Here is a 26897-nt window from a genome sequence, read left to right as displayed (position 1 = left end):
GCATTCTTGTTCTAACCTTAATCCATGTTTTTCAGAGATGGATATAGCTTTCAATTTTAGAAGATACACACTCTAAAGTGATTTATTTTGAAAAGCTTTTCAGATGAGTTTTACAGCTATATCAGAAACCAAATGATGGATTGGTTATTTCATTTAGCAAAGGTAATTGAAGCAGTTCACCGCCCAATGACTTCATAAGTATCCTTCTCCCGTCCAACCGGTTAATCAGTAATATTTGGAGGCTTTTCTTGCCTTGCTGTATGAGGAGGAGAACATCAACAGACAGACATTTAAATTTTTTTATTTAATGAAAAAACAACCATGAACTGTGTTGTGGATTTTTCTTGTCAGCAAACAAACGTATGGTTTTAACAAAACAAGCGTATAGTAAAATGAAGTGAAACCAACCCCAGGAAGTTAACTAAACTAACTAACTACTTGTGTTAAACAAACACACCCTCCAGATTTTTAAATTGACTGTCAGTCAGGTCAACACGAGAAACCGAAGATATTGGATTCTGCAGCTAACGTGGTCGTCTTCACTTTCATTTTCCTGTGTGTTCAAAGAAAAATCAGCTTTCTGGCTTCCCAAACGATTTCTCGGTTTGGAATGAATTGGTCGCAAGAAGGAAACTATTCTTTCTACACTGGCAGAAGAAGCTACTGCTGTTAAAAGTGAGATGATCACTTCCACAGTCTCTGAATCCAAGCGCTGGGGTGACTTTCTGTAAAACATCGGCAGCCACCCTATTGTTTGAATGGTTCACGCTTAGCTCTGAAGTTTATTATAGTTGGCATTCTGGAGGGATGAGTGCTGGATGTCCACGTCATAGCCAACTCCTCCTCTTCAGCAGTTAGTTAGGGGTTGACTGTGGTACCGAGTATTGAAACTATTTGCAAGAAAATGAGCTGGAGATAGTGCTTGTGCCATTTGTTATTTTTTAATGCTTGTAAGTTAAGTCGGTCATTTCATATTTCTCTTTTTAAGATCTCACTCAGTTCCTTCCAAATTAAAACAGGTATTTATTTCAAGGCTACGGAAATAGGCTTCAGGGTACATTTCTCTGGAGCCCAATGTTGAGAACTTTTGGCTGGGACTGTGCCATCCTCTGTTTTTCATGATCTTGTTTGCAAACTGTCAGCTGATTAGGCCAGCGCTCCAAACAGTCCGCTACTGTTGCATTGCACATCTTGTGGGAGGAATCAAGCTAAGTGGTTGTTGCCGAAGTATTTTGCCATTTAGAATCCTACACTGTCAGGGTTGGAAGGGCCCTGAGGAGGGCATCTAGTCCCACCCCCAAGTCAATCATCCCAGCCCGGCCTTAAAAACCTCTAAGGAAGGAGATTCCACCACTACCCTCCTCGTGAAAGAGTTGTTCCTACTATGTGACTTGACTTAAACCTCTGCCACTGCAACTTGGGACCATTACTCCTTGTTCTGTCATCTGCTACCATGGAGAACAGTCTAGCTCCATCCCTTTCAGGGACTCGAAAGCAGTTATCAACCCCCTCCCTTCTTGTCTTCTGCAGACTAAACCATCCCAGTTCCCTCAGCCTCTCTCCTTGCACGTAAGTCATGCGTTCCAGTCCCTGGATCATTTTTGTTGCCCTCTGCTGGACTCTTTCTTTCCAATTTTTCCCCATCCTTCTTGTAGCGTGGGGCCCAAACCTGGACACAGGACTCCAGATGAGGCCTCACCAATGTCGAATAGAGGGGAAGGATTGCGTCCCTCGATGTGCTGGCAGTGCCCCTACTTATACATCCCCAAACGCCATTGACCTTCCAGGGCACACCCTTGACTCATATCCAGCTTCTTGTCCACTGTAACCCCTAGGTCCTTTTCTGCAGAACTGCTGCCTAGTGTGTAGCAGTGCCACACTCTGCCCTTGTCCTTGTTGAATGTCATCAGATTCCTTTTGGCCCACTCCTCTAATTTGTCTAGGTCTCTCTGTATCCTATCTACGTCATCTCCCATGCCTCCCAGTTTCGCATCCTCTGCAAAGTTGCCGAGGGTGCAATCCACACCATCCTCCAGATTGTTAACGAAGATGATGTTGAAGCAAACTGGCTGCAGGACTGACCCTTGGGGTGCTCTGCTTGCAACTTGACATGGAGCCCTTGCTTGCTCGCTGTAGAGCCTGAGAATCTAGCTGGCTTTCTGTGCATCTTATAGGCCATTCTTCCAGCCCCTACCTCTAGACTGTCTGCGAAGTGCAGTTCTTGGCTTTCCTGGATGGGATGGCAGATTGGCCACTCAGTCTCCCTTAGGAGGGAGTTTTTGACCCTCACCACCTGCTGCCTCCTCTCTCTTGGGAGTGGTGGTCGTGGAACCTCCATCCCTTCCAAGTGGTGGAGTCTCCTTCTGCTCCCTTCCCTTGGATGGATCAGCTAGTTGGCTCTCTGCATTAGGACCTGGGGAGAGAACATGAAAGGGGGTGCTCACCTGTTTCTGCATTGCTGGTACAGGGATGCTTCTCTGTCGGTCTGTCTGCTTCTGGAAGTCACATGCTGCCAATTGTCCTCATGGTGCTTCTGGCCCTGCTAGGCAAGGCAGGGTTGATCCTTGTTTCTCCAGTCCGTGAGCCTTCTCTTCCAGCAGGGTCATTGGCTTGCACTGTGGACAAAGGCCCAGCAGCTACTTGCTTGCTTGTTTGCTCACCATCCTTCTGGCAGATGCCTGTGAGGTGAAATCAACAGTCAGTGGGCCTGGCTGCTGTTTTGCAGCAGGTGCCCTGCACTCAGTCACTCGGGCCCATGCTGACCGAAGCCCCCATCGGCTGCAGTGCTCTGGCCCCCTCACACTCCCCTTCTAAACTCCCTTGCGAAACTCCCCTGTTAGCCACCCCTGTTCGCAAGCTCCTCTGGTCGCTTAGGGGCCGGCCTCTTGTAGCCCTGCCGGCCCTGCCCCCTGCTCAGGGGTTGGTGAGTGCTAAGTGGGGCTTAGTGCTCACAGCCTTGCCGGGCACACCACTAGGCTCACCTGCACACAGCCCCCCCCCCCCCCCCCGCCCACACACACACACACACACAAACAATCAGAGCCCACAGTCTCTCTCCGTCAGCCAAGCTGCAGGCATACCACAAACACAGCGACAGACGCACTTTCCGCAAGGGTCACGCCCTCACTCCTCCTTCACCTGGAGACCACCCCCCCCCCCACAAAACAACACAACACCAGTCCATCATTCCTACAACCCTGAGGTCTTCAGCTACAAAGTGCATCAACCAAGCACCGCAACCACCTGTTAGCTTGGGACTCTCTTCTAATCTCAGATACAGTTGCAGCATTGTCCACGACCGAGCTGCCTACTAGACATTTGCCCTTTTCTCACTGCTACTTGGAAGGACTCCGCTTTGTGTGCATTTCCCAGTGCCTCAATTGTCTCCGTAAGGAAGACATGCCCCGCTTCCATTGTCACGCCAGCAAACACAACAGGATCATTGTGGCCATTGCTCCACCCATCAAGACTCAGGTTCACAATGTCACCCTCTAGACCTGTGGCACACTGATCATCGCTTTCCCTTTCATACACTTTGTCCAGCAATTGGCCTGCAACATCAGCTCTTTTCAGCAGACCGTATCCCAGTCTCCCTGACTGAACCATGTTCATGAGCTGTGAGTTCTCAAATCATACAGAAAGGAGAACGGGTGGCATAACCAAACCAGACACTGGGTTTGGTCGCTTACCTGCCTCTTTTTGGGATCGGCAGGGTCTTATCACAAACTTCTCTAGGCTTGGTTCTGAACAATGGAGAATCCTTTCCTTTCGCTACACAGGATATACTGGGCCTATGTGACATACCTGCTAGGGCTGAACTGCTATCAATCAATCCCTGGCAGACAACTCTGACGCTATAGAAAATGATGTTGATCTTGAAGGTGGATAGGCTTCAGAAGCCTGTACGTTACCAAATTCTCCTCACCAACGTAAGTCAATGCACTTATTTATTATTATCGTCATCAGTTAGTTAGTTAGTTAGTGTTTGTTACTCATTGCATTCACTGACACTCAGTACTGCTTTCTGGTACTATCAATCATTTTAGATAGAAAACAAACCGCTGAAAGGGGCGGATCTGGCTTTTACAAACTTCACCTTTAGCATCGCTGCTTGCTCAAACACAAGAATCCAAGAATAGTCCAGAAGGAGGACAGGCAGTCCCTACAAAAGAAATATGAACTAGAAATGTTTACCAACCTGAAGATCCTGCATGTTCCTTTCATCATCCTCAACACAGTTCCTGCCTGAGAAGAAACACTTCTCATGAGAGCAGCAAAGAAAGAGACCTGTGGCACCTAACAGACTGACTTACTTATTGGAGCATGAGCTTCCGTGGGTCCCTACCCACTTCGTCAGCTGCGTGTAGTGGAAATTTCCAGAGGCAGATATACCAACTGGTCAAACAAGAATCAGGCTAGGGATAACAAGGTTAGTTCAATCAGGGAGGATGAGGCCCTCTTCTCATGATGTTGTTTCATTCAGGCAATCAGGCCTTACATTTCTCACACACACACACACCTGTCTTGTCCACAGGTAGAGGAACTTCATTACGATAATCCCAAACTGGATCTCTTTTACAGCCTCCTGGCATTACAGGTTTTCCCTTCTAGCGAGAGGATGGTACAGTAGATCTCAAATCAATGAAGACTACACTCAGAAAGACCCCAAGACATCCAGACTATGCTGCCCAAACAAACAGTTTAACTGTTGCTTCTACTGCCCATCCCTCCCTTCTCCTTGTCCAGATCTACTCCTCAACAAATCTTCTGTTCATTGAACTTTGAGAGAGCTTAGGGATTGACTCTGTGTACACCAATTTGCAGAGGGACAATAGACTTGAGATCTGTCATTTACTTCTCCCTCTCCATTTCTTTGTGCTGTTTGTTAACAAGCATGTTATGTTATCTCTGGAGGCACAAAGCCACAGTCGAGAACTGCAAAACTAAGCATCCCTGAGGGCATCTTCTAGACAGAGCACTGAGCGTAACGATGCGGGTTCCAGCAGGACCCAACAGAGAGTGCCAATTCTGAACACATTGCTTCAAGCAACTCCGTAAGAGCCGAAGGCTGGGGTTTTGCCACCTCTATGGAAAAACCAACCAACCAGAAAAGACTTTGGTTTTACCCCACTGACTAACCACAAGCAATTTCCTTAGACGCTCCAGTTTCCATGTATCACCACCAGTACCGCTCATCATGGGGACAGATGGTTACGAAAACCAATACCCCCCGTAAAAGAAAAGACATTCTCTCCATCCCCAGACCCAGGTCAATAGACAAATCAGATCTCACCCACAAACCACGCTGTTGCCAATCCTTTAGAATCAATCAGAAGATTTATTTATAAAAGGGAAAAGATATAGATGACGAGAGCTACAATTGCTTAAATGGAATCAATGACATAGTCATGGCAAAGTTCTTGGTTCACGCTTATAACAGTGATAGAAGAAACTGCACGTTCAAATCAAGTCTCTGGAGTCCATCCACAGCTTGGATGGGTCATCCGTCCTTTGTGTAGCGCTTCCACTTGTAGCAAAGTAAGTCCCTCCAGAGGCAGGATTGAAGACCAGATGGAGATGAGGCATCAGCCTTTTGTAGTAAGAACCCCTCTTTGTCCTGACTGTGGAAAATTACAGCTCAATGGACTTTGGAGTCACATGGGCAAGTCCCCAGGCACGTCTGCCTTCTCTCCATGAGTGAGTCAGTTGTATCGCTGATGGTCTTTAAGGGGCCATCCAGCAGGCTCGGCAGAGCTGACACCAACTTATCTGCGGTGTCACCCAGAAGCACAGCATAAGCGTGAAATACAGACAGTAGAGAGCCAATATTCATAACCAACTTTAACTAACTACAAAAATGATTGATTGATTGATAGATAGATACACAGCATAATCTCCATAGACCCCTTACACAATATTTCCTGCAAATATATAACAAACAAACAAACAGTGATGGACACAGTTACAGATTGCCAACAACATCAAAGTAGATTACAAAGATTAATCCATATGGAAGCTCCTCGAACCCGATAAGATTGGGTCCCCTAATCTATGAACTATTAGAACTAATCTAAAAACCTTCTTTTCTTAAAAACATTACATGAATATATTGTCTGTCTCATACTATAGAATTAGAATTGATAATCCCCATTCCACGATGAGATCTCTATCTATCTTAAATTAACATTTTCTTTAGATTGAGAAAATGCTTTTTGAGGAAAAAAACCTATCTATCTATCTAACAATTCCCATTTTTTTTTTTTTTAAATCATAGATTAGACTTTTATCCACCCTGCTCTGCAGTCAGTCAGTATCATGAGTGGCTGGGGCATGCACCAGTGGGCAGTGCGACAGACAGACACATTCCCATCCACTAAGTGACTTTGCCCCTCACAAGGGAAAAGCTCGCTAAGGAAGAACACCACATCCAACTTTGACGTTTTGTTTCGATACACAATACCCAGAAAGATGCGCGTCTTGTTTGGTTAAATAAATACAAAACACAGAGTTTCAAACATACATACCTTCGCAAATTGACACACCTGTTTTTGACACAAAACATACGCACCAATAAGGATACGTACTAACCCTACACAAATATTTTAATGTTTGGTGATTTGGGTGCGAGTTTTTAGATTAACATAAATATAACGTTTGGGAAAAAAAAAAAAAAAAAGGCAGACTGCTTCATTTCAATATGGTTGTTTCCAAATAAACTTTAGTCAGTAAACAGCTCTACCCTCAGCGTTCCACACCCGTGCCGCCACCTCCCCGTCCCCGGGCCGGATCTCATTGATTACCTACCTTGTTTTCAGACAAAGGGCGGAACAGCATGGTGTCTACGGAGAGCGCCTCATCCACCTACGAGGAGCTGGCCCGGGCCTATGAGCACGCCAAGCTCGAGGAGCAATTGCAGCACGCCAAGTTCGAGATCACAGAGTGCTTCATCTCAGATAGCTCTTCCGACCAAATGACCACAGGGACCAACGAGAACGCAGACAGCATGACCTCCATGAGCACCCCGTCCGAGCCAGGCATCTGCAGGTTCACCGCCTCCCCACCCAAGCCGCAGGACAGCGACAGAGGCAAGAACGTGGCGGTGCCCATCCCGCACAGAGCTAACAAGAGTAAGTATCCTTCTGATGGCTAAGAGCGCCCCCGTCACCCAGGCAGGAGTCGGGCTGCAACGTGGCTACTACAGCCACTGAGGTCCCAGCCCCTGAGGGCTGGCGCTCGGCATGGCACCGTCATCCCGTAGAGCGCGCGCACGGCCTTCCTCGGGACTGGTTTTCAAGCAGCCCTGGTGTGTCGACCAACAGGGTGTGGGCCCGTGTGTGTCTGGCCACATCTGCAAGGCGAGTGCTCACCTAAATTTGCTGCTACCGTCTCCTCCATTTTTGTTCCATCATTCTGGCGGTAGCTACAACAAAAAACAAGGCTTATTTTACATAAGAGTTTGATCCCTAGCTCCCACTTTTTAAGGGCTCACGGGCCCGGAGAGGGAAGCGATCGCTTACCACAGAACGCGTCACATCAGTTTAACCCCGCTACGCTCTCGGCCCTTCTAAGGCCAAACTGAAGCGTGGATGACAACTAGACAGAGCTTCTGCTCTCAAGCAGAGTCAAGTGCCACTGACCCTGTTGCTGTCCTCTAGGCTGCACACACCTCCATAATCCTTTCCAGTGGCTAACTTAGAGCCTTCAGGTTCACACTGTGATCAATGCTTATGAAGCCTGCTTTCCTTTCTCCCTACTAGCCTTACATGTCTGTTATAAGGATTATTATACACAGATGGTCCCTGGTAATTTACTGCTTGTGCTGTTATGTATTGGGTGCTGCGTTCAGTCCTCACTCCTGAAATTCTAAAGAGCAGTCCAGCGATGTGGCAAGGTTAAAGGCTCAGTCCTGCAAACACTGCCTCCACAGATATTACTCCCGTGGAATTGGACCCTAGAAGAGCAAATGACTTGGTTTGGCTGAGTGGGGACACAGGTGAATCTCACCACCAGAGGTTTATCCCAATTGACAGCCCACAAAGTCTTATTAATTAGGAGTGGATGGACTCAACCCTGCATTCGGCAGGAGCTGGGCTAGATAAGCCACTAGCTTCCCACCTGCACCAGGACAGCACTCTCCCCTTTATCTTGTGCATTTAGGGACTGACCTTTTGGATCCTATGGGCGCGGTTGCTGCCTTGCTAGCTCCATGCAATGCTTTTCCATCTAGGGCTCATGCCATTCCAAGCTGCTGAGAGACGCTGGCCAGCTTTGCGTTTTACCTGCTACTGAGCTATAGGTGCCTTCGGGGTGCTGAACTCGAGAGAATTCATTATCTTATAACCATCACTCCACCTTTAGCATTCACCAGGCCTGAATCTGCTGTGATCTGTATAAGAGCCGCCTGCATTTGCATTACTTCACGATCGACAGTCTCAGGAAGGGTCACCTACTGTCCTAGACCCCTCTTCTGCCTTTGCAGTGATGTTCCCGTGGGGCATGGGTTTCCTTCTCTCGACCGCTGCTGGGCTGGGGGAAGCTAGAACGAAATGATCCTCTCAAACTTCAGCCATGAAGGCCCTGGGGCGGAACGGGACTCCAGTCCCAGCAAACAAAAGTAAACTCCAGCATCTTTCTTCCCCCATCGCTATTTCAATTGCATTTCAGCGGCAGAGGCCCCTCAGGTCTCAACCTTCGGTTTCCTCCCGCTAACGCTACTTTACATCAGGGTGGATTCACCAGCTAGTGTTCCCAAAATGTTACCGCAGAAGACATCATCAAATATAACAATCCTGCTCTTTCTGCAATGGAACACTCTCTTTAAGACTCCAAGCAGGCTTCTCACAGCTGCTAAAAACACACAGGGGCTACCCCAAAGGTACAGTAAGACAGACTGAAAATAACTTCACATGGTTTGTAATTTCCTTAGGGTCTCCTCATCATTACTGGGCAGGGAGAGCAGCCATACGTTAGATTCTTCTCCGAGGATGATAAAGGACCCATGCTGTAAAAAGAGGGAGTGAGTATCAAATCGTGGCACACATAAAGAACAGGGATCTTTCCTCTCTGATCCTGATAAGAAAAGCACAAAGGCAGGGCAAGGTTCCTGGCGTGAAAGCACACGCCACTCGTGCCTGTGTAGAAAGAGGAGACCTATGAAGAGCGAAAGACAAACGGGTGCTTGTTCTCAGGCACACACAGGGGTCGGTCGGTCGGTCGTTACTCTTGCTTCCCACACTCTATGCGAAACTGCTAGGCATTTCAAGCGCCTTACCTCTGTCTTTGTTCCCTGCAGGCGATTACTGCAACCTTCCCTTGTACATGAAATCATCAGAAGCATTCTTCCGCAAGCCCGACACCCACGACCCTTGTCCAGTGGTCCCACCCAGGGAAGCCTCCATCCGAAACCTAGCCAGGGCTTATCACGCGCAAGCGAGGCATATGACGCTAGACCCAGGCAGCAAGCCTTTGGGCCTGCCCCACCCGGGCTCCTCCACAACTACTTTACCTCAAAGAACACTCACCATGCCTGTCTCGGCAAACTCCGCTTCTGCTCCTGCCGCCGATCCCGCCGCCAGCGCTGAGCCACGCGTGCCCACACACACCAAAATGGGAGGCTCTAGAGACTCTTTACTAGAAATGAGTACATCCGGTATAGGGAGATCTCAAAAACAAGGGGCCGGTGCGTACTCCAAATCCTACACTCTTGTGTAGGAAATTAGAAAACCAATTTAAAAGAAACTGCTGGTTTCCTGCATTATTTATATTGAAATAAAATAAACTCTTGTACATAATGAACTCTTTTGTATAAATGAAACTATTTTCTTCTTCTCCAGAACTGAAAAAGAAGCCAGGGCACAAAGAATTTGATGTTACAGATTTAAAATATATATATGTGTGATCTTATATTTCACATCATTTTGAAAGGAGCACAAAGAGACTCAGCGATTTTTTCCCCTGATGATATTGGTGGTTTTGAAAAGCAAATTCTCAAAGACATTGCATGCTGTTTACTGTTCTGAAAACAACAGGAGTTGCTTTGATTTGCAAATGCTTATGTGTTAATACCTTTTTCTATGAAAAAACCCAGCGCCGTGTGCAATAAAAGTTATGTTTATACGTTGGAGTTTTCCATCTGATTCAAGCCTCGGGATTGCACGAGGAGTGGACCGGGTTGGGAGAAGAGCTCAAATAGCTGAGAGAAGGGTTTAGTGCTCTTAGCTTCTCAGTAGCCCGTGGCAGTTTACAGCCACGGATTTTAGGCAGATGTGCAAAGCTTTAGCCAGGACACTAAGCCTGCAGGGAGGCACGGAATGGAGAGACACAAGCCAATCCATCACAGAGCAGCAGGAAACTCTCCCCCCTCCCATGCTGTCCAGAGGGCAAGTGTCAGGCCAGCTGGGGGCACTAGGAATGGCGAGGGCATACGCTTTCTTGCCTACCTTTTGTCTTGCTTCTCGGTAGTAGCTGTGAGCCTGCAGCAGGGCAGGGAGCAGGCACATCTGCCAGACAGAGCCAGGAAAGCTTGAGAGGCAGCCTGTGTGAGGACAGGCTGAACCTGGAAAGAAAAGGCAGGCAGAGCACCAAGCCCCACTGGGATGGCAGGCAAAGAAACGGCAGGCATTTACTTCCAGAGTTCCTGAAGGAACAGATCCACGTACAACAGCAGGTATTACAGAATCTGACAAGTCCTGCCACTGGGGAGAGGGGCTGGGCCCGGGGAGGATCCCAGTGCCTTTGTACTGACTTTCAAAAGAACTGCTGCTGGTGTGAGCTGGGGTAAAGATTTGTGGGCATATAGTTAGCCCTCACCTGTCGGGAGAAGCCCAAGTGCTTACCTGGCATCGAGCAAAGAGCAGGCCAAGAACGATGAGGTGTTAAATGCTGCTATATTGAACCGTGTAGGGTTGTGTCAGCCAAAAGATACTAGCAAAAATACAGGGCAGCCCAGGTGGACATATGGGGTAAGGCCCAGAGCATTTGCACAGATTGGGCCAACTACTGGTTGAGGCAAGACGTGGAAGCAGTCCAGGATGCTGTGGTATTACGCAGAGCCTTCCAGAGACCACGAGGGTCTGGAGACACCAACCAGAGACAACGTCAAAATTGGCCGAGAAGCGTTCCAAGATTTTCAAAGAAAAGCAGCTTGTCCAACGCAAGCAGTATGACCTGCAGGCGTGAGACAGGACGAAAGGAAGGCCGCTTGGTCAGACAGGATATAACCTGCTAGCGGCGCAGGTGAAAAGGCATCAAGTGGGACAGCTCATATACGGAACGTGGTCTGGGGGAACATTGGGGCTAGACTGGGGTGATGGAAAGCTCTCAGCAGGGAGTAAAAACTATTCCGGTAAGGGGGGGCTGACAACCGGAGATGGGGTTATTTATTTCTTCGGAGGCCAGTGACTCGTTCTTGCGGAGCAGGCTGGTTACGTCACGGTGGTTTTGGGAGGGGTACATGCTCTAGGAATGGAGCGTATACACGGGGAAGAAAGCCTTTTCCAGCAGCATCATCCCAATCGAGTTGTGCAGGAGGTACAGGTCCCCCATCCCATGGTTGCGGGGACCGATTGGAACCCATTCCCTTTAAGGATATGAAGGGCCGCGCACTGGAGGAAACTAGGACACAGAAGGGTCAGTGTAGGACCCAGACCCCCAAGCAGGGGGATATGAGTAACCCACAAGCCAAAACCATGAGGCCCAGATAGGAAATGCCGGGGCAGAGAAAAAAAAACCTAGACAAAAACCAACGAACCCAGAATGTGCAGTCCAGGTGGGAAATGCTGGAGAAAGGGGTGAAGGAGCAAAGGGGAGTCTCTACAAGGACAAACCAAAGGAAGAGACGGAGCAAACCCCCAGTTGGGGGCTGAGAGGAGGTGGATCCGCGAAGACTTAATAGCTAACAAACAGGAAGCGGAGACCATCAGACTGTGAGGTGCTGGTTGGGGAAAAGACCACAGTGTGCTCTACAAAGGATGGGACAGACACAGGGCAAACCAGGGTGCTCTAACCACCGGGACACGTTACGTTTTCGCATATCCCGGTAGACCACCACCATGGCAATGTTTTCCGAGCAGCAAGTTCTCTAAGAACAACCCACCGCCCCTACGTGCTACAGCGAGACAGTCAGGTTAGATTTAAAATAAAGGTTGTGCCCGATCCTTACTGAGAAGCCCCTCAGTTATCAGCATGGATTATCATTCTTCAGATCACATACATACATTTCAGCCTGGGTGCCGGTTAGATTTTACACTGAGACCAGTCACCTGCCTGTTTCTAGTCATCTTCTGGTTCTCCCCATTAGACCAAGGCAGGAACGTTTACAAGCAAACTAACATTTCACTAACACGGTTTCACAATCTTTAAAAACATTTCTACTACAATTGAACAGTCTGAAACAAGGCAGACACACGAGTCCTAAAAGGAGGGCCCTGTAAACACCCCTGGCATCAGCACAGTGCTGTAGTCTGTGACCACATGTTCCTCTGAGGATCTGCAAATGAAAGAAAGAGCCAAGAATGCTCTCTGCTGTTTGACCAAGTGGGTTGGCAAAATAAAGAAAGGCAGAAGACTAGAGTGTCACTTCTTTATTATCATGTAGCTGGTACAAATCTCAATCCTACATTCTAACAAACACAAATTCTCCATTGTACTTTCCCATGCAACTACAGGCCATGCTATTGCACAGCTTTATCCAGTCTGGCTTCATTTCCACCACTACAGAAAGATGGGGAAATAGCTCAGCCCTAGTCCAGCCTCATTTATTGTTGCTATAACAGGCATATCGTTGTAGGAAATTACAAACCAGCATTTCAGGGGAGGAGAAAGTTGCCTAAAGGAATTCAAGTCAAGTCAAACTGGCCAAGCTGTAACTAACTCCCTATTGTTTCACCTGCCTTAAAACATGGGAGGTGCAAGAAAATATTGAGTGAAAAAATCAAAGTTTAAAAAGGACACAAATCTAGTCTCCCCATTACCTGCTGTTTGTGCCACATCCAGCACAAGAGGCCCTGATCCTGGCACAGTGCCTCCACAATACAAGCAACAAAGAAAGACTCTATTAGGCTTTCACTAGCTCTGGATTCACAACCCTCTGTGCAGAGGAGCTGGAACCAGCTGTGCAATAATAGAGGGAGAACAAGCTGTCACTAGCCCACGGCTTGGAACGAGTACATAGGAGATCAGAGTTCGAGAGGCAGATACAGGAAAAGAGGGCGCAGAACTAACTACTGGGGAGAGGAGAGAACCCAGAGACAGTAACCCCCTCACTGAGCATTGACTTTGGGCTTTACATATTTAAAGCACTTTACAAGCATTGACTAACGAGCACGCAGCTGGGGGTGCAGCGGCATTTGTCACCATGTGGGAGGGAGCTAGGTCAGCCTGCAACTGGGGGCACGGGGTAGGAGGGGAGGGGAAGAGCAGGCTAGAGATGGGGGACCAGGTGCTCTCAAGGAGGGTTAAGGGCCAGAGTCCATTGTGGGTACTGCACAGAATCACTGTCAGCTACAGCAAGGAGGCAGCTGAGAACCCTTCTCAAGGGGCCAGAGCAATATAGTTCAACACTAGCAATATCCTGTGCACAAGACAAGTCATAGGTCACCATGCCTGTCCGCCCACACCCTCCCAGGGCAAAGTCTCTCCAGCTGTTGGAGGGTTGCAACGCACCAGCATATAAAATTCCCTTACGTTTGTTCTAACGTAACCAGCCAATCCATCCTGACCCCTCAGTGTCGTTCTCACTGCACTTCCTGGGTTACCCAATGCAGATACACATCCCAGGGCTTTGCACCTTTACCCTGCTCCCCCTGGATTTCCCCCCTCCCCCTCAAAAACAGTCCTCTTACAAAACCCTCAGAGAGACAGGGACTTAGCAACTCCACCCCCACCTCCTGGAAGTACATGTCACTAGCCCTATATAACTGTGAAGGCTTATCACCACATTCCCCCCCCCAGTCTATTGCATGCACTGCTCTGGCCTAATGCCGAGGACACCGTAAACTCCTCCAGGCAAACAGTGGGTCTCTTACCTGGCCGTATGTCATGGACAACTATGGCCTAGCTAGAGAACAGCCACGTGACTAGCCCCATGTCGGGCGGGAGCGATTAGCAGAGGGAACGACTACTTGGTTAGGGGGACGGGACAGGAGAAAGGAGACAGGGAAGATCCGTCAACCGTGTATCAAGTTAATTGCAGGGGTGGTGGTCAGCATCCGCGCGTTTGCAAGCGCCTCCTTTCTATGCCTCTCCCAGCTGCTCAACCCACTCCCGTGACCCCACGACCCCTCCCAGCTTACCACAAACCCTACAGCCCCTGCTGCCAGCTCCCCCTTCCCCCAAGTAACCTGGCCCCTCGCTCTAGCTTTTGTCCTGCTAAAAGTACCTAGCTCTCTAAGAGTTAGCACTGGCCCCTGCTGGGCTCCAGGACACAGACCTGCTCCCAAAAGGGCTCCAGAGCAGGCAGTACATGCCCCGGCATGCTGGGTTAGTTACTACGTGGACATGGGACTGCTGCCTCCTGCCCAGTCAACCGCGGTCACATGGCCAGACGGTGGAGCTGGCCCAAGAGCTCAGGGTCACCATGGAGGGATTAATTCCAGATCTACAAAAAGAAAAGAAGGAGTACTTGTGGCACCTTAGAGACTATTATCTAAGGTGCCACAAGTCCTCCTTTTCTTTTTGTGGATACAGACTAACACGGCTGCTACGCTGATTCCAGGTCTAGTTGCTCATGGTGGCACCAGCACCTATCTCACGAGGGGCCACAGTGAACCTAGCTCGGCACTGCACTGCACTGAGGGAGGGGTGTCCTGCCCTATGCCAATTTCAGACAAGCCCAGATGCTTAGAGTTGCCAGATGTGGCCTCTCTGCTCCCTCCCACCCACCTCCTTGGGTGCGAGAGGCCAGAAAGACGGGAAAAGAGCAGTGTGCAAAAACATACATCCAACCGACAGGCACTCCAGCACTGAAGATGGCGTGAGGGTGCTGGAGCCCCAATTAGCACCCACAAAGCCGAGATTTGGGCCCGCAGGTCTCAAAGCTGGGCTCCGTGTCAGTCTCTGGCCTCCAATTCCCACCCAGTCAAACACTTGCTCTCCCTGTGCCCTGCTCAGACCCCCAGCAGAGCCTACGGCATGCGGGGATGGGCTTGCCACAAGGCTTGCAATTGAGGGCCAACGTAGACACCCTGACAAACATGGACATGTCTCTAAATCTCTGCACATAGGGAGCACTAAGGAGAAGGGAGCAGAGAGCAAGCGAGCGTGGATTCAGGGAGCCACCACAACAGTGACGGAAAAACTTCTTGTTCACAAGGAAACACATAAGAAAGGGATCCCGGCCATGTCTATTTCTTCGCGTGCTTGTGCTGCTGGTATTTCCTGTAGTGAGTCTGGATCGTGACGGCAGCCCGCTCGGTCGGGTCACACAAGCACTGGCTCTTGCTGCTCGAATCAGGAATCATGTTACCTGGGGAGACAGGCAAGCAACACGATGAATCCAACCGTCTGAACGCGTGCTGGTGAAAGGCGCCAGCAACAGCCCTGCAGACTGAACTCTAGATCCACACGGCAGGGACAGCAGAGCCCTGCCAGCACGTCACCGCTGACCACTCCTAGGGACGAGCGGGAATTCAGTGTACGTGGCCCAGGCCAGCCTCCGCCTTACCAACACCACCACCAAGGGACCCAGTTCGTGCCATCAGCCAGGGGGTCTTCTGGCACGTGGGTGCTCGTCCACCGGGGGCTGCAAGACAGACCGCAGGTGGCAATGGTCAGTCGCTGCCAAACAGAACTGACCGTAACGGAGCGGCCTCAAGGCCAAAGGCTCTAGTGCGCCATTGCCAAGACTTGCTCCAGCCTCCTGCCCCCGAGCGATGGGCAGACCTCGGAGCTGGGAATTCTGTTGCACTCTTACAGAAGCCCCCGCTTATGCTGACAACTCGCAGGCCTCTGCTCCCGCACGGTAATGGATGCGGGGGGTCTTATCTGCCACCCGTCCATATGACATCCTTAATCTGCTGCTCCTCTCTCCAGGCCAACACAAACAGGCTGCCACATTTCTGCAGAACAAAACCTGCCCAACCAGGGCTGACCTAGGGTTCTTAACCAGACCTATCCCCACTTCCCCCACCCTGTAGGTGGTCTCGTTAGAGTGCGCTGGGGAGTCCCAAATGGACGACAAGGATGGGAATTGCTCCCGGGGGGAGTTCCTCACAGAAGCCAGCATTCGGGGAACTCAGCACTAAACACAACTGGAAGGAGACTCCAGTTCTCTCTTTCTAACTGTGGATTTAGCCCTGGGGAGAGTAGCTGGGTCGATGACCCTGGAGAGACTCATGCCCCTTATTTAAAAATCACAGATGAGATAGCAAAGGCCTCCATGGCCCATTGAATCCTTAGCACTTCTCTTAGCATCAGGAAGCTTCCGACAAGGTCTCACGCCAAAGGCTCTTAAGCAAAATAAGCTGTAAAAGTGGGAAAAGAGGGAAGGTCCTCTCCTGGATCCGTAACTGGTTCAAAGACAGGATACAAAGGGTAGGAACGATGGATCAGTTTTCACAGGGGCAAGTGGCAAATAGTGGGGTGTCCCAAGGATTTGTACTGGGACGTGTGCTGTTCAACATATTCACGAAGGAGTTGGAAAAAGGGGTAAACAGCGAGGTGCTAAAATTTGCAGACGATACTAAATTACTCAAGACAGTTAAGTTCAAAGCCGACCGTGAAGGGATCTCACTCGACTGGGCAACAAAATGGCAGATAACTGAAAAGTAATGGAAAACATAATCCCAAATATACATACAAAATGATGGGATCTAAATTAGCTGTTGCCACTCAAGAAAGACCTTGGAGTCACTGTGGATAGTTCTCTGAAAACATCCACTCAGCGTGCAGCGGCAGTCAAAAAAGCAAACAGAATGTTAGATAGCGTTAGGAAAGGGATAGATAAGACAGAAAATATCATAATGCCACTCCGTAAATTCATGGTACGCCCACACCTTGAGTACTGCATGCAGATCTGTTCGCCCCATCTCATTAAAGACATATTAAAATTGGGAAAAGTACAAGGAAGGGCAACAAAAATGATTAAGGGTATGAAACAGCTTCCGTAGGAAGAGAGATTAAAAAGACTGGGACCGTTCAGGTTAGAAAAAAAGAGCTGACTAACGAGTGAAATGACAGAGGTCTGTCAAATCATGACTAGGGGGAGAAAGTGAAGAGGGACGTGTTATTTACCTAGTCACATAACACAACAACCAGGGGTCACCCAATGAAATTAATAGGCAGCAGGTTTAAAACAAACAGAAGGAAATACTTCTTCACACAACACACAGTCAACCTGTGGAACTCATTATTGCCAGGGGATTTTGTTAAGGCCAAAAGGTATAACTGGGTTCAAAAAAAGAACTAGATACATTCATAGAGAATAAGTCCATCAATAGCTATTAGCCAAGATGGCCAGGCATGAAACCCCATTGGCTGAGCAACCCTAAATCTCCACCATTAAAAGCTGGGACTGCACAACAGGGCATCGAGCACTTGATAATTGTCCAGTTCTGTTTGCTTCCTCTGAAGAATCTGGCACCGGCCGCTGTCAGAAGACAGGATACATTGGTCTGACCCACTATGGGCATTCCTATCTCCACCCAGACCAGCACAAGGGAGTCACTTACACCTACTGCAGCACCAGGAACTGTTCACTGGACTGAACCAAGAACTACAAACCTCCTTACATGCAGGGCAGGGAACAGCCATCACCAGGTAATAGCTTCTAGTCACCACCAACCTAGTCTGGATTTGAACAAGGCGCCAGGCTGTGACTAGCCTATTGCCAAGCCCCTGAGCCACACAGCCCCTCCACCAAGGCAGCATATTAATAGTTGGCATTCAAGACACCTCATCTGCTATACAACGCTGTCTTGCTTGCTGTATTTGTACCCCAGTGGCTGAGCCTGGATTCAGAGCCCTCTCACTCATCTACAGCCACATCACTTACATTGCAAGCAGCTTTGTGCTGCTCCTGCGTCTCAGAGGCAGCCAGAGGAAGGGAGGGAATCCTTTTGCTAGAACGATGTTAAATCGTTAGATTTCCAAGGTGTAACACACCCAGCATGCTGAACAGAGCTCACCCCCGCCTCCAGCAGCTAGAGGAGATGGGAAGGTTACTCCCAGGGGCAGTTAAACATGGAGAGACTAGGCGAGGTTCTCGGCCCCGTTTGCTATATTACACAAGTCCATGCAGCATCTGGTAATTAATCACCTGGACTCTACAGAGTTGTACAGGGCACTTCCAAGGCGAGGGACTGAGCAGGCCTAGAGAGTTTGATTCGCATGATGAAAAATGCAGCTATGCCAGGAAGGTTGCACGCCCCGGGACTGCGGAACCCAGGGAAGCTCTTGACACACCGCACAAGTTCTGTCACTTCCTGGGTGAGGGCCTCAGAGATCCCAGACTGGTTGCCACCCCAAGTACTCCCCACTTCCTGGGCTGGGGAGATAACCCAGAACATGAGGCCAAGCAACCACTGTTGCCATGAAGGAGACGAGCTGCCCAAGACAGTCACGGTGCTGCACGTTTCACATCCCTCCAGAGCACAGCAGGAGCGCAGACCCTGTTACTCACACTAAACAGAGCCCACACTCTGGAGGAAGATCTCACTACAACTCTCAGGGAGCACCCTGCCCTCTCTGGGATAGAAAGCTCCTCGAGGTTTGCCCCATTTTAGCAAGAGACCTATTTTTTTCTGCACCCCGTGGGTAGAAATGAAACAAAGCCAAAAAGCTAGCTGTGCCCAGCAATGGAGGGGGTCATTTGAACCCATCATAGCTGGGGGTTGGAGCCGTGCCTGCCGGACTTGTCAGCTGTCACCCAGGTCCTGGGGTAAGCGGAGGAGAATTATGTCAGGGATCTGCCTTTGAGTCCTTTGGTCAAAATCAGCCTGTCTGCCATATATTCTGCAGAGAGGCCATCCTCCAAGGCACCGAGTCCCTGCTCCAGTGGGGGGAAGGGGGGAAAACCCTTTTTCATTATTGACTAAAAATAAATAGCCAGGTGCTACCAAGGACAAAATCCAGGCTCTCAGCACACGCCACAAGTTCAATGAATTTGCCATTCTCTGCCTATTTTTCAGGCGTCTACACCATAGACTTGTTCCAAATGCACTGTGCAGTTCCCCCCAAGGGCCCCAGAAATGGCACACAACCACTCAACTCGGGTCTGTATGGACAACATCCAGGTCAAAGAAGCGCTGGAGCGGGCAAGTGATACAGAAGGGAGAACCCTCCCTCGCTCTCTGCCAACACGAATCCCACTATTTAGACAGCTGCGCTCCCCAAAGCCCTCCCCGCATTTAATCATGGAGCGGGATGCTCACTCGCTGGCGCAAACACAGAGAAGAGTAAAAGGAAGCGTGGCGCTGTACAGGAACGAAGCTCTCATGCTGATAAATGGGAGCACTCCCTGCCCGATGCTTAATGTTGCACTAGGGAGGTATTGTGAAATTCAACAGAAACTGAATCAAAGCAGCACGGCAGCGTTCTTTTAAGCGAATGTGTCACAGCTAAGCACCCCCTAGCAGTGATCCGACATGCCCGAGCCAGATGCTGCTGTATAAACTCATCAGTGTCAGCTGAACTCATTTTTATTCACATCCTAAAAGGAACTGCAAAGTAAAAGACACATAAAACAGCCCACATTGGGAATCAGCTCCTGCCTGCCTGCCTATAACGGACCTCATCGGCCATAAATCCTGTTCTCGGCACTATCGAACGCCAGAGGCCATGGAGGCAGCTGGAAGTGGGGGGAACATGCAGCAGTAAACCAGGAATAAGCCCCATCTCTATGTGGACTGTTGTCAGCTCTTAAAGAAATACACCAGCCAAAGGATCTCTGCGGGGCTGAGCAGATACTGACCCAATCGATAAAAAAAAAAAAAAAAAAAAAAAAGAAAAGGAGTACCTGTGGCACCTTAGAGACTAACAAATTTATTTGAGCACAAGCTTTCGTGAGCTATCCGATGAAGTGAGCTGTAGCTCACGAAAGCGTACGCTCAAATAAATTTGTTAGTCTCTAAGGTGCCACAAGTACTCCTTTTCTTTTTTGCGAATACAGACCAACACGGCTGCTACTCTGACCCTATCGATAACGCTGCATTGCTGTAACCCCACAAATCCAGTTCTCAGCTGGGAAGCAGCCAAAATATTCCTGTTAGGGTGAAAGTCACTTAGGCCTTTTTGGTTTTCACTGTCCATCACTGCAGGCTACAGAACAACAAACAGATGCAGCAAAAACCACCTGGTTGGTAAGTGTGGATCCCTGCACTTGGCACGTCTGACCACAAGGCTACACTGCCCCTCTTCCATCACAGTGCCCCCGTACGGAACTATGGAGAACATTTAGCACTGATATAGCACTTTCCACCTTCAAAGAACCAATTGCCCTGCATGACACCCTGGGAGGTAGGTCAGGATTACCAGCTCCATTTCAGAGCAGGAAACTGAGGCACACAGAGGAGACGTGACTTACCCACAGCCACAGGAGGAGTCAGTGGAGAGCCAGGAATAGAATTCAGTAGTTCCTGGCTTCCAACGCTATGGAGCTTGGCATCCTGGATTGTTACACTTTAATTTTATGGCAGTCACACAGGGACCTGGTGATCTGTGTAACTATGCTGGACATTTGGGACAGAGATGACCGGCAGCTCACACAGGTGAGAATGCTCAGGTGCTTACATCAGACCACGTCATTACACTGTAGCCCTTTTTCGGACACGCGAGTCCTATTCTATTTGATACCAGCCTGGAGAGGAGGGACAACGGGAGGTGCTAGCTACTTAGGCCTCATTTGAACTACAACGTTTGCACCCATGTAACTAAACCCAGTTTAGAAACTAATTTAATTACACGGGTGCAAATCCTTTATATGGACACTGAAATGGAGTGGAGAGATTCTTGTCAGTGCAGCCCAGTCAAATCTGTACGAGCTAACCCATACGAGCTGACAGGCATTACCCTGGTTTAACCAACTAAGTTTCTAAACAGATTGAGTTAAGTCAGTGCATCTTTCTTGTGCAAATGCCCAAGAGCCTTGGAAAAATCAGACATCCACAAGGCACACTTGGAAGTGCTTCTGAGAGGGTTAGCAACAGGGAAACGTTAACAGTCTATCTCGATTTCAAAGGGCTGGCCATTGGAAAAACAGGAGCTGTTCAGACAAGAGCTGAACGAATGATGAAGCCCCTAAGTTCCCCCAATGGCTTGTCAAGGCCCCTGCCAGAAAGCAGCAAGAGACACTGGCTCCAAAACACTTGCAAGTCACAGCAGCACGTCTCAAACTTCTGTTCCAGCTCCACGCTGGAGCATTGATGATCTGGTCAGAAGCACGAAGCCACACGGCCCATACCCGCTGAGCACCAGATCCTGCTGCGGAATCCCCTGCAGGGGGCCGTGGAAGGGGTCGGGAAAGGGCAACCATGACCGAGGCAAGAAGCATCGTCTGCTCTGCTGCATGTGGCTTTCCTGAAGGATGCCCATGAGAAGCTGGAATTCAGCCCAGTGGCCCACCGGGACTCCAGAGAGGAGTCGTCACACTGGATTCCCTGCCAGAGTTCCTGTCCATCCTCCTCAGCAGCAGCCTCCAATCCCCCTTGGACTCAGCGCACAGCTCAGCAGCACATTCCAGTCTTCGCCGCAGAGAGCATCAGTGCGCCGGCCTTCATCCGATTACTGCCTGAGCTGCACTGAGAATAGATGTGGACAAATCCTATTTGCTGAGCACTTGACTTCATTAGAGGCAGCAGAATTTGAGGACATTTCAAAGTGGCTCCTGCCAGGCAAGGAGGGAAGAGGATGAGACCCTGGGTAGCCTGGGAAAGAGGGACCTTCTAACACCCACCTCTGTCCATTGTAAATTCAGCTGGGCGGGTTTGCAGGAGGAGAGGGATTTCCTTGCAGAAACAAGCACATTACAGACCTGCTGCACAGCACAGAACTCTGCACCAGCTGGACAATGGGTCTGAGCAGCGAGGCTCCAAAAGGATACACGGGGTGGGCGTCTGGCTATTGATGCTGCCAGTTATAATTAATACAGCTGCCATCCTGCTTGGGATCCTGTACACACTCCCAGATGCTCTGGCTGGGGGTACATTCTAATCAGCACAGAAATGATTAAAAATTAATTAAAAGTGGAGTGTGCCGCCTCTGCTGAGTCGCAGCAGCGCTGCTCGGGGGTGCGAATCCCTCCCACAAACCCAGTCTTGTTCCAGTTAACATCTCAGCAGGTCCCCGATCCCTCCTCGTCACGCCAGAGGCACGCTGCACACTCACCTTTCCGCGAGTAGATGCTGCCGTGCCGAGAGCTCCCACCTTTCTGGAAATAAACAAAACAGAAATAGGAAGAGAGTTAGTTCTGAGCCCATGAGGATGGTCCCTGCCAAGGCAGCTAAAAGGAGGCAGGGTTGGTTTCAATGTGCTTTTAACTCTCCATTGCTCACAGTGACTCTGAGACCCCGACTATAGCATAGTGGTCCCCATAGAGGGGCACCATGGAGTAACGCTTCCATTAATTAATATTTATGAGAGCACTTGGAAGGCAGAGTTATAGAAAAGGCTCCTGTTTTAAAAAAAAAAATCAAGTTTTTGAAAACAAGATTTCTTTAATTTGTTTCCCTGACATCTCGGGAGATTAAATTTGCTCTACCTAGCCTCATTAATGCCTAAACATGCAGTTCAGGTGAAAGAAGGCAGTGAAACTAGCCTGGTCGGTTTCATTGTCCATCGCTCACGCCCTCGCAGGATGCTGCAATGCCTACGATGCAAGCTCTGCAGGGGGATGCTTCCATCCAAAGGAAAAGCCGTTTTAATGTACTTAAAACCCCCCAAACCTTTCTACCTGGCGCTGTCCCTTTAGTGATGCTCTTCTCTGCCCTTTGGAGAAAAAGAATCTCTCCCGCACAGACTTCGTTTTAAGCAGATTGTTTAATTAACAAATACACCCCGCTTTTTCATTAAAAATAAAAATATGCCCATTTGTATCATTACCAACATGGTCTCCTGATCCCTCATGCAAGAGTCAGCAGTTCCATAGCTGTCTAACCTAGAGCCCAGGAAACCTGGCCAAGTAGTCCCCCAATACTAGTTATTTTTCACATTTCAGGCATGGAAGACCCTTAGTTCTAATAAATAAAACAGTAACAAATAGGATGCTGCTGAGGAAACTCTCCAATGCCTCTGGAATATGGAGGTCAATGGTTTATTGCCGTCCCTTGGCCTACAGAAAGGGCCCTGGACTTCCACAAGGTCTGGGAAATTCAGCCAAGGCGCAGCTGCTCACCTACTATGAAATACCTTAGCCAGTCACAACCGTTATGGAAGCCATCTGTGCTCAAAGCAGCCGCTGGCTGAGCACGCAGCACCAAGTCCATTGGCCAGCGAGAGAAGAGAGGCAGCCTTGTGTGTGGTGCTGCCACTGGGGAGGTGTGGCATGGGTGACCATGGAGCGGAGCTGGAGATCTGCTTCTTTAGCTACAGGGGACTGAGAACCACTTCATGCCTACCCTACCCTAGTATTTCTGCACAGGAGTGGCAAGGAAGAGTTTAAGGGGAAAGGGGATGGTGATAGGCCCAAAGATAGCGGAGGCTGGAGGAGAGAAAGGCGACTCTCTTCCAGGAAGGTCACTCCTAGTTCCAGTTTCCACCTGGAAACCTGGACCCTCTTACAGGCAGACTTGGAGCAGCTAGAGGCATTGCACAGGTGCTGTAGCACCAAATCCTGAGCATAAAGTTGTCTGACTTTGTGCAAAAAGTCACAAAGATCTGGCTGCCTTTAGTTGCTCAGTTTACTCAAAAGTGGCATTGGAAGCTCTTCAGCCATGTCACCAGGATAGCAAAAACATCCCCACACATTGTGCTCTCAAGCTTTCCATCGACATCCCGCAGGGCCAGCCCACAGACTGTGGATCTGCTGGATTGAGACAGACCTGGAAACTTCACTACACAACACCTGGTGCAACACCATCAACCACGATCATTCTGGCCGGTACAACGGTGCTTAATACCCTAGGCATGTTTGCCGAGGAGGGCGTGTTAACAGGAGTGTCAGATGTAAAACACGGGAGGCAACTGTCCCACTCTACTCAGCACAGGTGAGGCCTCAGCTGGATCCACTGGGTCCATTTCTGGGCTCCACACTTTAAGAAGGATGTGAACAAATTGGAGTCTCGAAGAGAACAGAAGAAGTGATAAAAAGGTTTAGAAAACCTGACATATGAAGAAAGGTTAAAAAATGGGGCATGTTTAGTTTTGAGAAAGGAAGGCTTGGGGGGGAGGGGTCTGAGAACAGTCTTCAAATAGGGTAAGGGCTGTTATAAGGAGGACAGCGATCAGCTGATCTCCATGTCCACTGAAGGTAGAGGTAATGGGCTTAATCTGCAGCAAGGGAGATTTAGGTTAAATATTAGGAAAACCCTTTCTAACTCTAAGGGTAGTTAAAGTTTAGAACAGGCTTCCAAGGCAGGTTGTGGAATCCCCATCATTGGAGGTTTTTAAGAACAGGTTGGACAAACACCTGTCAGGGATGGTCTAGCTGTACCGGTCCTGCCTCAGTGCTGGGGGCTGGACTACATGACCTCTCAAGGTCCCTTCCAGCCCCACATTTCTATGAGGGAGAAGGAATTGAGGGAGGGAAAGGGAAAGTGCATGGAGTTTTGGAAAACTCCAATTACTGCACGAGGTCACTACTTTTCTGGATCATGTTGTGTCGCCAAGTTCAAAAGACTTGTCAGCTGGGATTGGATAAAGTTGTTTGGAGACTGACCCTCAGAAGGAAGTGGGGTTGGATGTAGTTTGTAAGCAGGGACCACTTGCTGTGTAGCTTGATTCACTGTTGTGTTATTGTGCTCTTGCATTTTTTCCTTCTCGAGGCAGAGGCAGAGAATTATATTCGCGTCTTCCCCTGAACTATTTCCTATCACATACATTAAAACACACCTCCCTCGAATGGCTCTTTTGTGGAGTTCCACTTTTACTCTCTTTGAGAGTCCAGACCCACGCTGTTCAGTCTTACAGTTCACAGATGATTTCACCTCCGCAAATTCCCCTAGGACCTGACCGCCAGCTGGATTCTTTCTGTCCCATACAGGTTTGCCTTCTTCTCGGTCCTTAAACACCCTCCCTCAAATGTCCCCTCTGCCTTCCTTGCCTCTGTCTCGCTAAACCCTTCCCAACAAAACCTACCCCAAAAATAAAATAAATAAATCTTAGCATTAAGATGGGGCTTGCAAACTCTCATTTGGGTCACTTGGCCTTTATGTTCTATTTTTCCACTGCCCTGTCTGGCCAGGTCTATTTAGACCGTAAACTCTTTAGGGAAGAGAGAGCCTCTGGTTCTCTGCTTGTATAGCGCCTAGCACAACGGAACCATGGTCTGGGTTGGGGTCCCTAGGCACTACCACAACTCAGTAATAAATTCTACTAATCACTGCATCCGATGAAGCGAGCTGTAGCTCACGAAAGCTTATGCTCAAATAAATTTGTTAGTCTCACGAGTACTCCTTTACTTTTTACTAATCACTGTGTTACCATCAGCAATGCAGAGTCTGCAGCTGGAACTCTGAACCATTTGGCTGGAGACGGAGCAAGGAATTCCAGCTTACTACCCTGCAGGGCTAAGAGGAACAGGCACCTACTTGTGTCAATGGAGCCGGGAGATATGGGGAGTGAGCCGGGGCCAGTTCTCCAGAGTCACAGCTGTGTGTTAAGGTGCATGTTCACTAACAATTCAAAAGCCTGGCATTTGCCTCCTGAGACCCACATTTCCCTTCCTGCGCCTGCACTAGCAGGGATGCTGCAAGTGGCATTGGCCAGCACCGTCAAGATACAATTCTGTTCTTTGGCTGCTGAACATCCCCGGCTCGCCCTGACTCCTGGCCAGAAACATACAGACGGCTGGCTACAGATAATAAAAGAGCATGGAGGCGACTCCCCAGCTGTGCTCCAGGAAAGGTCTGAGCAGGTTAGAAGTTAGAATGCTAGATCGCATGCCCTGATTCTCATGGGTGACTTTAATTTTCCTGATATCTGCTGGGAGAGCAATACAGCGGTGCATAGACAATCCAGGAAGTTTTTGGAAAGCGTAGGGGACAATTTCCTGGTGCAAGTGCTAGGGGAGCCAACTAGGGGGAGCGCTTTTCTTGACCTGCTGCTCACAAACCGGGTAGAATTAGTGGGGGAAGCAAAAGTGGATGGGAATCTGGGAGGCAGTGACCATGAGTTGGTTGAGTTCAGGATCCTGACGCAGGGAAGAAAGGTAAGCAGCAGGATACGGACCCTGGACTTCAGGAAAGCAGACTTTGACTCCCTCAGGGAACAGATGGCCAGGATCCCCTGGGGGACTAACATGAAAGGGAAGGGAGTCCAGGAGAGCTGGCTGTATTTCAAGGAATCCCTGTTGAGGTTACAGGGACAAACCATCCCGATGAGTCGAAAGAATAGTAAATATGGCAGACGACCAGCTTGGCTTAATGGTGAAATCTTAGCGGATCTTAAACATAAAAAAGAAGCTTACAAGAAGTGGAAGGTTGGACATATGACCAGGGAAGAGTATAAAAATATTGCTCGGGCATGTAGGAAAGATATCAGGAGGGCCAAATCGCACCTGGAGCTGCAGCTAGCAAGAGATGTCAAGAGTAACAAGAAGGGTTTCTTCAGGTATGTTGGCAACAAGAAGAAAGCCAAGGAAAGTGTGGGCCCCTTACTGAATGAGGGAGGCAAGCTAGTGACAGAGGATGTGGAAAAAGCTAATGTACTCAATGCTTTTTTTGCCTCTGTTTTCACTAACAAGGTCAGCTCCCAGACTGCTGTGCTGGGCATCACAAAATGGGGAAGAGATGGCCAGCCCTCTGTAGAGA

General features: G+C 49.1%; 2 protein-coding genes across 9 annotated transcripts in view; one reads left to right on the top strand and one right to left on the bottom strand.

Annotated features, from left to right (window-relative positions):
* The window catches only part of DSCAML1 (DS cell adhesion molecule like 1), a 307623-nt gene extending 297507 nt beyond the window's left edge, over positions 1-10116 (top strand). For 2 of the 5 annotated variants that reach the window (XM_043500855.1, XM_038380611.2), the window contains 2 exons: positions 6816-7127; positions 9293-10116. In XM_043500855.1, the coding sequence (XP_043356790.1) occupies positions 6816-7127; positions 9293-9711 (731 nt within the window). In that variant the 3' untranslated portion in view covers positions 9712-10116. Of the gene's footprint in view, positions 1-6815; positions 7128-8926; positions 9026-9292 lie in introns of those variants that run through there. The other 3 variants (XM_038380610.2, XM_038380609.2, XM_038380607.2) reach the window with 3 other exon arrangements.
* Positions 5277-26897, bottom strand: part of CEP164 (centrosomal protein 164) — a 109406-nt gene continuing 87785 nt past the window's right edge. For 3 of the 4 annotated variants that reach the window (XR_006276622.1, XR_006276620.1, XR_006276623.1), the window contains 2 exons: positions 22318-22360; positions 6268-15463 (listed from right to left, as the gene is read on the bottom strand). The gene's annotated coding sequence lies outside the window, so the exon portion shown is untranslated. Of the gene's footprint in view, positions 5289-6267; positions 15464-22317; positions 22361-26897 lie in introns of those variants that run through there. The other variant, XR_006276621.1, reaches the window with a different exon arrangement.

The sequence above is a fragment of the Dermochelys coriacea genome, chromosome 22 (assembly GCF_009764565.3).
Source record: "Dermochelys coriacea isolate rDerCor1 chromosome 22, rDerCor1.pri.v4, whole genome shotgun sequence".
NCBI lineage: Eukaryota > Metazoa > Chordata > Testudines > Dermochelyidae > Dermochelys > Dermochelys coriacea.
Note: the sequence above shows the minus strand (reverse complement) of the source record. Positions and strands in the feature narration are given on the sequence as shown.